The sequence below is a fragment of the Sus scrofa genome, chromosome 12 (assembly GCF_054392235.1).
Source record: "Sus scrofa isolate SSC_HxYL_T2T_F1_AM1 chromosome 12, Sscrofa_HxYL_maternal_Yorkshire_Landrace_v2.0, whole genome shotgun sequence".
In the NCBI taxonomy this organism is placed as follows: domain Eukaryota; kingdom Metazoa; phylum Chordata; class Mammalia; order Artiodactyla; family Suidae; genus Sus; species Sus scrofa.
In genome coordinates, this window is record NC_139394.1 from 60,651,232 (window position 1) to 60,665,224 (window position 13,993).

Here is a 13,993-nt window from a genome sequence, read left to right on the forward strand (position 1 = left end):
CTCCCGAGACTCTCTCCTTGGAGACCCACCTGTCAACATGAACTGATAGGCGTTGTCGGAGATGGAGAAGATGTGGGGCGGGGCCTCCTGGCGCTTTTTGCCTCGGTAGCCCTCCACCACCTCGGGGTTGTACACCGGCAGCCACTTGTAGGGGTTGACGGTGACACAGAAGAGGCCCGAGTAGGTCTGTGGGGGCGTAACACGTGGAGGTGTGTGTGTCTGGTCTGTAACGCCCTTTGCCTTTCATTTCACTTTCATGAGAAACTTGTCAAGGAGGCGAGACACGATCTGCCTCTATTGATGAGGCAGCTGAGACTCGAGCGGGGCGCAGCTGACCTCCCAGGGCTGGTGGGTGATGACACGGGGACCCCAGCCTTGATGCCCGCCTCTGGCTCTCACCCCTTCCAGCTTCTCTCCTCCCTGCCCCTGCATCTCCCCCTTTCTCATCTCCCAGCACCCTCATCCCCCTTCCTTTGTCCGTCCCCCCCTTAGCTGAACAGCTGAGTCAAACTCGAACCCTGCAAACACCCGCCGCCTAAGCAGCTCCACCCCACGCCACCGGAGCCCCAGGACCCGCACACATGGGCACTGACATAGATCATCCAGGAGGTGTACCGGTCCTTGAGGTTGTACAGCACGGCCGGCTCGTTCAGGTGCGTCAGCATGGCCATGTCCTCGATCCGGTCAAACTTGGGGGGGTTCATGGCATACACATCCTCCGGCTTCACCACCAGGGTCTGAAAGGGAAAGGGTGCCCTGTGCGCCTACGCTTCTCTGCGCAACCTGCCTCCACGCCGGGACCAGAAAGTGTGGGCACAGGATAGAACTCAAGGGGACGGGCTGGGGGCGGCCGGGGGTGGTGGTAACGGCGTGCGGTTTGCTTCCGTTCTGGGGGCTTTTCCTCCTGTCTCCACCGGGCCTGAGGAGAGGGCGGGATGACGGACAGCAGAAGGGATCCGTGGGCGGGTGGGGAAGGACGCAGGCCCGGGAGGCAGCAGGAACCCCTCAGCCCAGTAATGCCGGCTGGGCCGAGACCCGGCTCCAGAGTCTCTGGTCTTTGCCACCTACTGACCACACAGCAGGTTCAGTGGCATCCCTGAGGCAGGGACTGAGGAGAAGGCACCAGAGTGAGCCAGCAGTGTGTCTCTGAACACAGCTGCCCAGCCCCCAGCCCACATCGTGCCCGTTCACACCCTTGCACCCGTGCTCGTGAAAGAGAACCCAGCCCGGCGCCCTTTCTGGGGCCAGGCCGTTACAAGCCAGGGGAAGGAGCCACGCAGCAGAGCGGGGGTTGCAGGCACCGGTGGGCCCCTCTGCGCATCCCTCGAGAAGAGAAGCCCCCTGGCCCCCAAGGACCCCGCATGGGGGCGTGGAGCTTGGCCCTGCCCTTCCCTCCTCTGAAGAAGGTCATTTTCCCTGTCCTGCCCCTGGGTGAGGTGGCAGGAATCCTGCCTTCAAGCCGGAATTCACTTAAACCACTCATGCCACCAGCCGCCCCGGGAGGCCCGGCTCATCTTAGGCGCCCGTCATCACGTCCAGTTCCTGCCTCCCCTGCGGCTCCGAGAGCCCTTCTTGGCTGCAGTGACCGAGCCGCCCTCCGGACGTCCGTGCGCGGGAGCATCGCAGGGCAGTTTTCAGTGCCCTCTCCCTTCACGTCCAACCTGATGGTGCTATTTCCTTTTCTTTCTGGGATTTTTTTCCCTCTTCTTTTTAACTTTTCTTAGAACATTTCCAGGGTCTTCTCGTCTAGACTCCAAGGCGTGTGAAGTCCGGAGTTCCTCCCAGCACTTCCCAGTAGCCTGGGCCGGGGCGCTGGGCGGCGCTGCCCTTCGCCTTCTTGGTGTGCGGAAGCTGCGACTTCACATGGAGCTTGTGGTCCACCAGGGCCCTCGACCCCCTTTAGGTAGCTTTACTTCCCTAGGGAGCTTTTGCTAGAAGAATTGGGGGAAACCTAGGCTATCAAAGGCGACTTCTCCCAACTCCACACGCATAGGACCCACAGAGCTGGTCCCCACTGACCTAGAGTGTCACAAACATTGACAAAAGCACCTGAACAGGAATGGCTTTGATCAGCCACAACCAGGGGATTCTCCCGTCCTGCAGCCCGAGGCCGGTATTCCCTCTGCTTTGTCGGGAAGCTAAGGGAGTGATGCCCAGTGAGTGTCACTGGTGCCAGGGAGGTGTTCTGGTGCCCAAGCCACATCTGCAAGTGGCCGGTGTGCAGTGGACACAGCGGGGCAGCCACAGCGGGTGACAGAGGGTGTCTGTCTGGCCTGCAGGGTAGGGACCGGGCTTACCCTGTTGTCTTCGGTCTCCACCGTGACCTTCCCATCCTGGGTGCTCTTAATTTTCCCCTTGGCGTACTCTTCCTTCGAGTCGACCACGAAGCAGTAGGTTTTGGCATCGAAGGGCTGGTTCTGCGCCTCGATCCTCTCCTTTTCCGACTTGCGGAGGAAGGGAGCGGCTATGCCGAACACTTCCATTTCAGTGTCGCTGCTCATGGTGTCGGCTGGAAGGGACCCCCCAGTGAGTCCCCGGGCCAGACTCCAGCCCTGACCCCACAGGCGCCCTCCAGGCGGAGCCCAGGAGCAAGGCCGCCGCCATCCAGCCCCCGGGGATCAAATGGGTGCATTTCATTGAGCAGCTCCTCTGTGCAGAGGACACGGGATGCACGCAATCCAAGCTCCCCCGTTAGCCGGGGCTGGGGCGGGCAGAGTGCCCAGAGGTGGGTGCAGCTCTTGGGACCCCGCTTTCCTCTTCTGTAAAAGCCAGGGGTTGCTGAGGGAAGACGTAAAGGTAAACACTCTCAAAAGCAAACATTCTTCAAAGAGCGTGTTAAAGGGCAAATAGCTAAGGAGTTTTGGAACCGCTCGGATTCAGGGTGGCTCCATCTCCCACCTGGAAACCGGCTTCAGTCCCTTCTACAAACAAGCGGCTTCTCACATCAGCATCTGCTTGGCAGCCTTCCCTGGGGCTCCTCTCCAGCCTAACCTGTCCTGCTCGCCGCAAGGCCGTGGCCGGGGGGGGGGAACCAGTACCCTGGAGATGGCTGAGCCAGGGGACCTGACCTGCTTTCTCACCTGAGAGTCACACCCGCAGGAGGACAGCAGACAGCAGCAGCCGTGAGAAATCAGACCTGCAATAAATACACAAAAGGTCAGGAGACGTGGGAGTGTCTGGTTCAGTTCTGAATGGGCCTTAATCAATTAACCAAATGAAGAGAAAGGACGAATAACTTTAAAAGAGCCTTGGCCCAGAGACAAGCTGGAGGAGCAAATGGGACCTGGCCCACAGGTGAGCCCTGAAGGCAGGAGAGCCCCCAGCCGCCCCAGACCTGGCTCCCTCCTGCCCGGGTGGCACCACCCTCTGTCTGCCGTGCCTCCTCCTCAGAGGTGAGCAGTCAGGACAGAAGCTCTGTTTGAAAAGCCTGTGCCTCCAAGCCAGGGCCAGGCCCCCTGTCTTCTGTGGGCAGGCAGGGTGAAGTCTCAGACAAGCCGACGGATGCACAGCCAGCGTGGCCTTGAGAGGACAGACACCGCAGGCCCGCAGCGCAGGTGGGGAGGCGGCCAGGCCCACTGGCCTCTGTACAAGTCAGAGAGGTGGCAGCGTTCATGGGCCGGGGTGACGGGCAGTGGTCCACAGAGCATCCGCAGGGACCCTGCCCAAGAGGGCTCTGGAGGATGAGGGCGGGGGAGAACAGGCGAAGGAAGCGGGATGCTGGAGGCGGGGAGGGGCTGAGAATCAGCCGCACGTCTGGTCCTTACCAAAGCCGGGCAGGGCCACACGAGCCTCTGAGCCTCAGATGGGAAGGACCCGCACAAGGGGCACTGTGACTCTCCTCCGCCCACAGAGCAGCTACAAGGGGCGCTCCCCGCGGGCTTTTATAGCCCCTGCTAACCCCCGCCACTCATTCCTTCTCTATATTTGGAAAGAGAGTGACCGACACCACAAGTGAGGACCAGCTCCTTCCTCACTTTTTTTTGCCGCTGCCAAGAGAGAGGTATATATAGAAATGACAGGATCCTAGCTGGAGAAAGCTGGAAGTTTGGGATGCCTTTCTCTGAACCGGCGGCTCAGTGATGGGACAGCCTTGCCGGGGGCCCTCGCTCCATCCCACAGGCGCCACACGGCTGGAGATGAGCCTGGTCTCTGGGACAGCGGGGACCTAGAATCTCGGCCTGTGGGCAAAGGGATGAAGCCAAGGACGGAAAAGTTTAAATCCTCTTGGAGTTTTGAGCAAGGCTTTTGTTACAACACAGGGTTGTGGCAGGAATGTGTGATTGTACAACTTGTGGGGGAACAACAGCAGTCCTCCTGCTGTATTATTAGGATCGTCATTAACTAAACCTCTGTCTTAAGCGCCAGTAGGACCAACGAGTAAATGACTGAGAGGGAGGTAGCCCACCAGCCAGGAGCCACAGTGACAGCTGCTCAAGGACCTGTAGTTATTAAGACATGTCACCAATTAGGAAAGACCAGCTGCTGGCCGGGGCGGGGGTGGGGGGATGGCAGGGCCTGCAGAGAAAGGGGGGTGAGGGGGCGTCTAACGAGCATGGCTGTTTCTAAATCAGGGTTGGAAAAATAAAGCCTTAGGAGCACAGAGGGGTATGGCTGAAGCGTTTGCCCATTCTTATTCCACTTTATGTCTGTTTTTCCCTTTTTTTCCCTGACAGACCGTTGGGAGCGTGGCCTGTGGGTAACCCGTTGTCGTTCATTCTGGTGTCAGCCGTCCCCACTGGAGAATAAGAACGGCCCCCTCCCAGCATAGCCACACGCAGCGCGGGCCAGGAGGCCACTCTAAGGGCTGGGGGTGGGGCAGGGGGAGTGGGGCTGCAGTCCCCGAGGGGCAGGGGCATTAATTAAACACCCACTGCATGCTGGGCCCAAGGCAGAACCCTGGAAGAAGAATCAAAAGAAATGGAAGCTGCAGCTTTACCCTCGATAGTTTCTTGGATAAATGGTGACTCGATTACGTCTGAGATTTTGGTGATTTTTAGATCAAGGCAGGTAGGCAAGTGGCCATCAGGAGGAAAGTCAGGAAGCATGGACCTGCCATGCTACATGTCACGCCCCACCGCCCACCCCCGCCGCTGGGACTGAAACCCCCTCCCCCAGAAATCCTCCTCGTCCAAGAAGAGAGCTCGACCCTCCTCAAGGACCCTCCGGTCCTGAAGGGGCGTGGTCTCCCTGCCCAGGGACGCGCCGGCCTGACTCTCTGCGCCATTGGCCAGCCATCCTGGGAGGCCTGGTGAGGACAGGTGCATGTCACCTGGAAGCAGAGATGTTAGCAAGCCCCCTGGGGCTGAGGGACAGTGCAGGGGCCCTGGCTACGTCTCAGGCTGTGACGTGTGCTGGGTGGTCAGGGGAAGGGTGCTGGCGGTCCCTTCTTAAACACCAGGGGCCGCGGTTGGGGCCGGCTTGCTTTTGACCTTTAGTTGGCGTCGGTTCACCCACCTCTGCACAACCACATCCATCCCACCTCCGGGACACCGAGAGGACGTTTTCCACACAGGATTTCTTTGAGCTTCTTGTCAAGCGTGAAGCCACGTCGCATCCCTGAGCCCAAGGCGAGCTCAAGGCTGACGGCCTCCCACCCCAGCTTTTCCCCCGTCAGCCGGCCTGTCTTCCTTCTCTCCGTCACACGTCCTCCACGAGCACAGAGGCTCGGCTGGGAGGTCTCGGGTCACCTGCCTGACGGCCTGCTTCTGCACATGAGGGGCTGGAAGGCACGAGGGGAAGAAGCCTGCCCAGGCCATGGAACGAGGGTCTGAGGTAGGCAGGGAGCTCCGCTCGCCAGGAGAACCCTGAGGGTGGAAGCAGCGGCAATAACCACCACATAGGAAACAGCCGTAAAACCGGAGGTCAAGAATCCGGAAGCAAGGTCGCCCGGAAAACACCCATAGGGAGGGAGGGGCCGTGGGAACTGCAGCCTGAAGGCTGTGGCACGTCGGGCCAGACGGGCCCGGCTGTGGACCTGGCGCTCACTCTCGCTACCGTGTGATGGCTGGCACTGCACCTAACTTCTCTGAGCCTCTGCTTTCTCATCTGTAAAATGGGGGTGATAGAGCTGCCTGGCAGACCAGCTACGTGCATTCGGCTGGATATTATGTCAGGCACGCTGTGCCTGGTGCTGCATGTAGCTCGCTGGAGACTGAAGGCTTGCTTCTGTGTGTTGCTGCCCACTACGACTGGTCCTCTTGATGGCATTGAGTACATCACATTGGACACTGGTTTTATTGACCTGAGGAGGCAGAAAGAAATATATATGTATTTTTTAGAAAGATTTACATCCAAAGAAGAGAACCTCTTGGTGCTTAAACAGGCAGCTTTTGGGCCAGCTGGTGTGGGACTCCTCTGATGAGCAGAACGACTTCCCAGGGTGTTAGTAGCCAGCCTTCCAGGAAGAGGAGGAGCCCTGTTCTCTCGGCCATCACCCATCTAGAGCTGACCCCCAGGCCTGGACAGAGAGCCACCTTTACTCCCGGATATGCTGGAAGAAAACGATTTGTCTCAAGAATGCGAGCAGCTCGGGAGGCGCTGACCAGAGCACAGCTGGGCCCCTCCTGGAGCCTGAGCTTCCTCCTGTGCCATCTGCCTCCATTCCGCATGTGGACCCTGAGTTCTGCAGCCCTGCCCTCTGCCAGGGCATGAAGTCAGCCTCGCAGCAGATGCCTCTGGGATCAAGGGCCTTCTCCACGTCCCGCTCAAGGGGGATTAGGTGTCACTGCAAGTGGGGAGCCTGGTTATTCTGAGCCAAGACCATTCCCAGCCTGAGGCCAAGGGTGGGGTGTCCTGAACCAGTGCTCAGAGCCCCAGGTAGAAATTAGAGCGTGCTCACAACTCTCCTGTAACAAACATCCACTTTCCCCAATTTCTACTACGGACGCTGTGGAGATACACTTAGATAAGCACATGGCGTGGTACTAACCATCCAGGATTATGAGGCACTTGAATTTGATGTCAGAGCCACGCTGCGAACCACCACGCTGTCTACACGCGAGCAGTCTGGGGAGTGGGTGGTTCCGGAATTACGACGGGAGCCACAAGTTCGTGATGTCAGAGCAAACTTCTTGAAAACGTCCAGCCTCAATCTGTACGTGAAATCTGTAGCGAGCTGGTGCCAGAACGTGAGCAGGTGAAGAGAGGATTCCACACACACTGAAGGCCAGAGACAGGACTAGAGATGCGAGCGAGAGAAGGCTGGAGACACAGCTGCTGGCAAAGCGGAGACAGTCCCTTACCTGGGGTGGGGCGGCTGTGGCTGCTGTCCCTCGTTGGCCTGTGATTCAGAAGATTGATGGGCCCTTGTGGTTGGGAGCATGGAGCGACATGACTGAAGCGGGGAAGAATGCTCGGAGAGGGAAGGGACAAGACGGGCATTCCAAGGGAAAGAAGGCTCTAAAGGGCAGGCATGGCCCAGGGCCCTGCCAGGGGATTTGGGGACAGGAATGAAGAGTAATGCACGCCTCTGAACAATGCCATCGAGAAGGAGGCAAGCAGATCAGTCCGCCATGGGCATGAGGCTGTGGAAGGTAAAGGCCAAAGGTCACCAGGGGGTCACCACAGGGAGGGGATGGAGAACAGACAGCTCTGTGGCCAACTGGAGCCATGGTGGTGGATGAAGATTTAAGCCTTAACCTTAAAATTGAAGGGTAACACTGGATTTTCATTTAAAGTTGTGCTTTTCAAGAAAGGGGACCCAAATAAACAAAATAAGGAATGAAAGAGGAGAAATAACAGCCAACACTGCAGAAATATAAAAAAATCATAAGAGAATACTGTGAACAATTACATGCCAACAGGACGGATGATTAGAAGAAATGGACAACTTTCTAGAAATATACATCCTGCCAAAACTCAATTAAGAAGAAATAGATAACATGAACAGACCAACCAATCATCAGAAGTGAAATAGAGTCTGTAATAAAACATACAACAACAAAAAACTCCCTGCAAACAAAAGTCCAGGACAGCTTCCCTGAGGAAGAAAGAATTATACTGGTCCTTCTCAAAATCTTCCAAAATACTGAAGAAGAGGGAACACACCCAAAGTCATTCCATGAAGCCACCGTCACCCTGATCCCAAAACCAGACAAAGACGCACCAAAAGAAAACTGTGGGCCAATATCTTTGATGAATATAGATGCAAAAATCCTTAACAAAGTATTAGCAAATCAAATCCAACACCACATACGCCATGATCAAGTTGGATTCATCCTAGGATCACAAGTACAGTTCAACACACACAAATCACATGTCAACAAAAGACAAAAACCACATGATCATTTCAATAAATACAGAAAAAGCATTTGATAAAAGTCAACTGCCAGGAGTTCTCGTTGTGGCACAGTGGTTAACGAATCCGACTAGGAACCATGAGGTTGCGGGTTCGATCCCTGGCCTTGCTCAGTGGGTTAACGATCCGACGTTGCCGTGAGCTGTGGTGTAGGTTGCAGATGCGGCTCGGATCCCGCGTTGCTGTGGCTGCGGTGTAGGCCAGTGGCTGTGGCACCGATTCGACCCCTAGCCTGGGAACCTCCATATGCCTTGGGAGTGGCCCAAGAAATAGCAAAAAGACAAAAAAAAAAAAAAAAAGGCAGAATGGACTTTCCGTCGTGGCTCAGTGCTCAACAAATTTGACTAGCATCCACAAGGACGCGATCCCTGGCCTCTCTCAGCAAGTTAAAGACCCAGGGTTGCCATGATCTCTGGTGTAGGTTGCAGATGCAACTCGGATCCTGCATTGCTATGGCTGTGGTATAGGCCAGCAGCTACACCTCTGATTCGACCCCTAGTCTGGGAAACTCTGTATGCCTTGAGTGCGGCCCTAAAAAGCAATAAACAAATAAAGGGCATATGATCTAAATAGACATTTCTCCAAAGACGACATACAGATGGCCAATAGGCACATGAAAAGATGTTCAACATCAGTAATTATTAGAGAAATGCACATTGAAACTACGATGAGGGACCACCATGCATGGGTCAGCACGGACATCATCAAAAAGTCTATAAATAATAAATACTAGAGAGGGTGTGGAAGAAAGGAAATCCTCCTACACTGTTGGGAATGGAAAATGGAAAACAGTATGGAGAATCCTCCAAACAACCAAAAACTGAGTTGCCGTATGATGCTGCAATCCCAGTCCTGGACATATGTCCAGACAAAACCATAATCTGAAAAGATACCTGCACCCCACTGTTGCTAGCAGCACTATTTATAATACCCCAAACACAGAAACGACGTAAGTGTCCACTGGCAGATACAGAAGGTGAGGTGTGTATGTGTGTATCTGTGGGTGTACAGATCTACTGTGGAGCAAAGGGAGCTATACGCAATATCTCCTAATAACCTATAAGGGAAAAGAATCTGAAAAAAAATATATATATAACTGAATCACTTTGCTGTACATGGAAACTATTACAATACTGCTGGTCAACCACACCTCAATAAAATAAAGTTGTGCTTTTCAAATCTGAGTAATGCCTTAGAATCGCCTGAGGAGCTGTTAAAAAAAAACAACAACAAAAACTCTGCATAACCAGTTAGAAGCTATGACCTCCTCCTATGAAAGAAATGACTCCATTAGCAACAAATAAAATACTGAAGAATAAACAAGGTATGTGCAAAACCTTACCGTAGTACCGAAAGATAAAAACAAAGGTTTTCCTTGCTAGTGGATAGGATGATTCAACACCACAGAGATGTCAGTTATACCCAAATTCATATATGGATTTAATGCAATCTCAATAAAAACAACTTTTTTTTTCTTGGAGCCAAATAGTTAACTCTCAATTTCATGCATGTGCAATAAAGAAAACCCTGAAAAACAAAAAGTCACAGGCAGGACATCCTATCAGATATTATAACATACACAATAAAGTCTACATAATGGAGAATGTCATACTGGTGCAGGAAGAGACAGTCTGACCAAAGGAACATACTGGAAAGGCTAGGAAAAGGCCCAAATTCATATGGAAATTTGATTCAGGATGAAGGGGGTATTTCAAGTCACGGAGCAAAGACAGAGTCTTCAGTAAGTGCTGGAGGGACAACTGGATGGCCATTTGGCAAAAGGTAAGTTGGGATCCAAACCCCATCCCACACACACACATTCAATAACAAACGTCTCGGACTCACACGTAAAGCAATTAAACGAGTACTAAAGGGAGACATGGATGAACTCCTTTCCAATCTGGGAGTGGGAGAGGCCAGCATGACTCAAAATTCAGGGCTGTAAAAAGGAAAGACAACATCATAACAATGAAAAGAAACTTTACGAAAAAAAAATTAACAAATGACAAATTGGGAGAAAACACTTGCAACTTGCATCACAAAGGGCCAATCTCTTTAATACATAAGTTATTATTATTATTACATTTTGGTCATGTCTGCAGCATGTAGACGTTCCCAAGCCAGGGATCAGACCTGAGCCACAGCAGTGACAATGACAAATCCTTAACCACTAGGCCATCGGGGAGCTCCCTAAATAATTCTTAGACGCTGAGAAGGATTTTTAAAAAAACCAAAAAACTCAGATGGAAACAAGTGGCAAATAAAGAATAAGAAAACTCACATAAAAAGATGTACAGGTGGCCTTTAAACGTGGGGAAAAAATGCTCATTATTTTAAGAGAACTGCATATTTAAACCACATTTTCTCACTAATTAGAATGGAATAAATCCAAATACTGGGCAAAGCATTCTGGTGGCAAAAGCTGTGATGAAACATACTCATACTTTTCTAGTGGGTGAAAAACTGCATAGCAACTGCTATGTCCACAAATACTAAAATGCTGTAAGCACCTGAATATTTATTGTGGCAAAATTACAACAGCGTAAGATTACAGCAGCCCAAGTGCTGATGAATAGGAAGCTTATCGAACACAGTCTGCTTGGTTCTCATGACTGAATATGTGGCCGTAGAGCGAGGCAGCCGTGAAAAAGAATTAGAACCATCTCTGTAAATGGAGATGGAGTCATCTCTAGGATACACTGTCAGTGAGAAAAGAAAGGTCCAGAACAGGGTACACAGAAGGCTAATTTTTGTGTTAGAAAGAAGGTACAGGAATAGCTATAAGTATTTGCTCATTTTTGCAAAAAGAAACCTAAGAAAGGTTAACCAGAAACTAAGAAAAATGGTTTCCCATAGAGGGTGAATGGAAACCATGACAGCTGTGCCTTCTTATGCGGTTTTGACTTTTGAACCATGTAAATGGCCTATTCAGAAATGAATTTGGGAGTTTCCATTGTGGTTCAGTGGGTTAAAAACCCAACTGGTGTCCATGAGGATGTGGGTTCCAACCCTGGCCTTGCTTAGTGGGTTAAGGATCCGGCATTGCCATGAGCTGTTGGCTAGGTTGCAGATAGGACTCAGGTCCCACAATGCTGTGGCAGCAGCTACAGCTGATTTGACTCCTAGCCTGGGAACTTCCATATGTTGTGGGTGCAGTCCAAAAAAAAAAAAAGGAAGGAAAAAAGAAATTCCTAAAATTGAATACAAAAAGTCCAAATAAGAGTTCCCCTGTGGCACAGCAGATTAAGGATCTGGTTTTGTCACTGCTGTGGCTCAGGTCACTGCAGCTTCACTCCCCAGCCCAGGAATTCCCACATGCTGTGGGCATGCCCAAAACAAAAAAGACAAAAAAACAAATAAACTTAATGTAGGAGTTCCCTGGTGGCCTAGTGGTTAAGGATTCAGCTGTCATTGCTGTGGCTTGGGTTCGATCCCTGGCCCAGGAACTTCCACATGCCGTGAGCAGAGCCAAAATAAATAAATAAATAAAAGCTAATGTATACCAAATTAATAACATAATCACATTTAGAAAAGACTTAATTCCTGTCAATTTTGAAAAGTATGCTGACAATACATTCTTTGTGAGATGTATTCAAAGCACAGAACTACTAAGAAATGGGAACTTTTCTCGGTAGGTTTATTATTAGCTGTAATCTGGATTAAAATTTGAAGCAATTTCTATTTTTAGATAACACAAATAATTAAACAAGTATTCATTTTGCAAGAACCAAAGTTTTAATTCTAAGAGGAAAAAAAAAATAACCAGTATAAAAGAAGGTTAGAAAAACCCCATAATGTTCGTCTGAACTAGACCTGTTCATCTGAATCGGTGAGCATTTGAAAGAATTACTTAAATAAATAGCACCCCCTGAGTGGGAAATGATCCGAGAGTCCCGAAGTGACAGGTGGGGTGGGCGCAGCCAGGAAGGAAAGCTCTTCCTCCTCATAGGGGGATGTGCTCATAAATGCAGACAGAACCGGGAAATGGGGAAAACGATCATTTCGCCACCCCTGATACCGTAACCGATCCGGGCAGGGATCGTCGATGGCGCTAAAATCACTGCGTGGAAGGGCTTTAGGGAGAAGAACAGTTGCTAACTTAAGCGGATGATGAATAACGGACGGCCCGCTGTCCTGACAAGGCTGATGTGGGATGTGCCACACGAGCCCCCCGGAAACAGTCGCACCTGGCGTTTAACCTTTTAACCTGTACCTTTTCAAGCCCTGGCCCACCACTTCGGAGCGCAGAGAGAAATAAGGATGTGACACCGTGAAGCAGCGGTCAGATCCCGAATGTAGGACATTCTGTAAGAGCACTGGGCTAGATAGACAGTTCAAGATGAACCAACGCTGCCTTTTAAAAATAATCTCTTTTAGGTTAAAAGAGACAACAGAGAGAGAGCCGAATGTAACACATGAACCTTGGTCGGATGCAAGACTGGAAAAGCGGATGGAAAGGAGGGAAGGGGACGAACTGGGGATTCGAACGCAACGGGATGTTAGAGGAAACGTTCTAGGTGTGAAAACGGGACTGTAGCTCCGTAGGACAATGACCTTGTTTCCAGACATTTCAAACTGAAACACCGAGAGATAACAGCATCTTATGCAGCAACCTTCAAATGGGTCAGCAGAAAAGAAGAGAAAAAGAAATGCATGTGCACAGATACATATGGCAAAAACAGCAATAGGTGACTAGAAGGAGAGGGTCGATCTGTGTTCTCTAAGGCTGAACAAGTTCAGATCAAAAGTTGAGGAGAGGAGGTAAAGGCAAAAAGGCCCCCAGCCCCACCTGCCCCCAGGACTGGCGAGGCTTGGGCGCGATTTGTGAAGCTCCCGCCTCTAGCGCCTCTGGATTCTAATGCAGGCCTGCGGCTGAGAACCAGCCAATCGGAGTTCCAGGGGGCGGGGGCAGACAGAAGAAAAGCCTAGAATGAAGGGGTTCCGGAGTGAAGAGGTGGGTCTCGGAGCACACATATACTCCTCCAAACATGACGGAAAGGGCAAGAGGACCCAGAGTCAGCAGGTGTGTATTGGGGGGTCCTGGAGAAAAGGAAAGGCCCCAAGGAGGGCCTCCAACAGCAGTGGCTGAAGCCGACAGGATGGGGCCAGGCGGCTTCTCTTGCAAATTGAAGTAGCAGAACCAGACGCGGTTTCTTACCCAGACCCCATCTGGCAGCTGGACTTGGGTGTGGGGGTTCCCATAGGTTTTCCAGGTTATTTCGAGGAAGGTCCCGGAGTAGGAACGCTGGTCGGATCACGTCTTCAGCTCCTTCCCACGCCGACACTCACAGACCTTCACCCCAACTGACCAGCCCCTTCCTGAGGGAGGGAGACACCTTCCCTGGAGGAGCCCAGAGGCCCTGGGGGGAAGCAGGTGGCAGGGCTGTCCTCCTCGGAGTCCCTACGCTGTGGCTATAACATGGCAGGGGAAGGGTAGGAGGCACAGGATGAAGAAAAGAACACCAGGCATTAGAGCTGCTGGGGCCAGAAGCAGCATCTTCTGGCTCCGAGGGGTGGGAGGCGAGAACCAGCTGGGCCCCACTCAGCCCAGGCCCAGCTTGGCCATGTTTCCCTCCACCCCCCTCAGTCTCCTCCTCTGAGAAATGGGTCACTAATAGTCTAGGTTCCCTGGATTCCCGCCTTTCTCTGATTTTACCATTCTCATCAGGAGGACGCATGAAAATGCCTGAATAGAGA

At 52.1% G+C, this 13,993-nt stretch overlaps 2 protein-coding genes across 4 annotated transcripts in view; both read right to left on the minus strand.

Annotated features, from left to right (window-relative positions):
• MYH3 (myosin heavy chain 3) overlaps window positions 1-3,857 on the minus strand; it is a 22,121-nt gene extending 18,264 nt beyond the window's left edge. Inside the window, exons 1-5 of the mRNA XM_013981330.3 lie at window positions 3,765-3,857; window positions 3,081-3,136; window positions 2,298-2,509; window positions 594-737; window positions 30-186 (exon numbers count right to left, since the gene is read on the minus strand). Of these exons, the coding sequence (XP_013836784.3) occupies window positions 30-186; window positions 594-737; window positions 2,298-2,501 (505 nt within the window). The 5' untranslated portion in view covers window positions 2,502-2,509; window positions 3,081-3,136; window positions 3,765-3,857. The remainder of the gene's footprint in view (window positions 1-29; window positions 187-593; window positions 738-2,297; window positions 2,510-3,080; window positions 3,137-3,764) is intronic.
• Window positions 3,858-6,213: 2,356 nt separating this feature from the next.
• The window catches only part of SCO1 (synthesis of cytochrome C oxidase 1), a 48,048-nt gene continuing 40,268 nt past the window's right edge, over window positions 6,214-13,993 (minus strand). The window contains exons 9-13 of one of the 3 annotated variants that reach the window (XR_014821880.1): window positions 13,455-13,708; window positions 10,142-10,235; window positions 7,242-7,523; window positions 6,929-7,114; window positions 6,214-6,241 (exon numbers count right to left, since the gene is read on the minus strand). The gene's annotated coding sequence lies outside the window, so the exon portion shown is untranslated. Of the gene's footprint in view, window positions 6,242-6,928; window positions 7,159-7,241; window positions 7,524-10,141; window positions 10,236-13,454; window positions 13,709-13,993 lie in introns of all 3 variants that reach the window. The other 2 variants (XR_014821882.1, XR_014821881.1) reach the window with 2 other exon arrangements.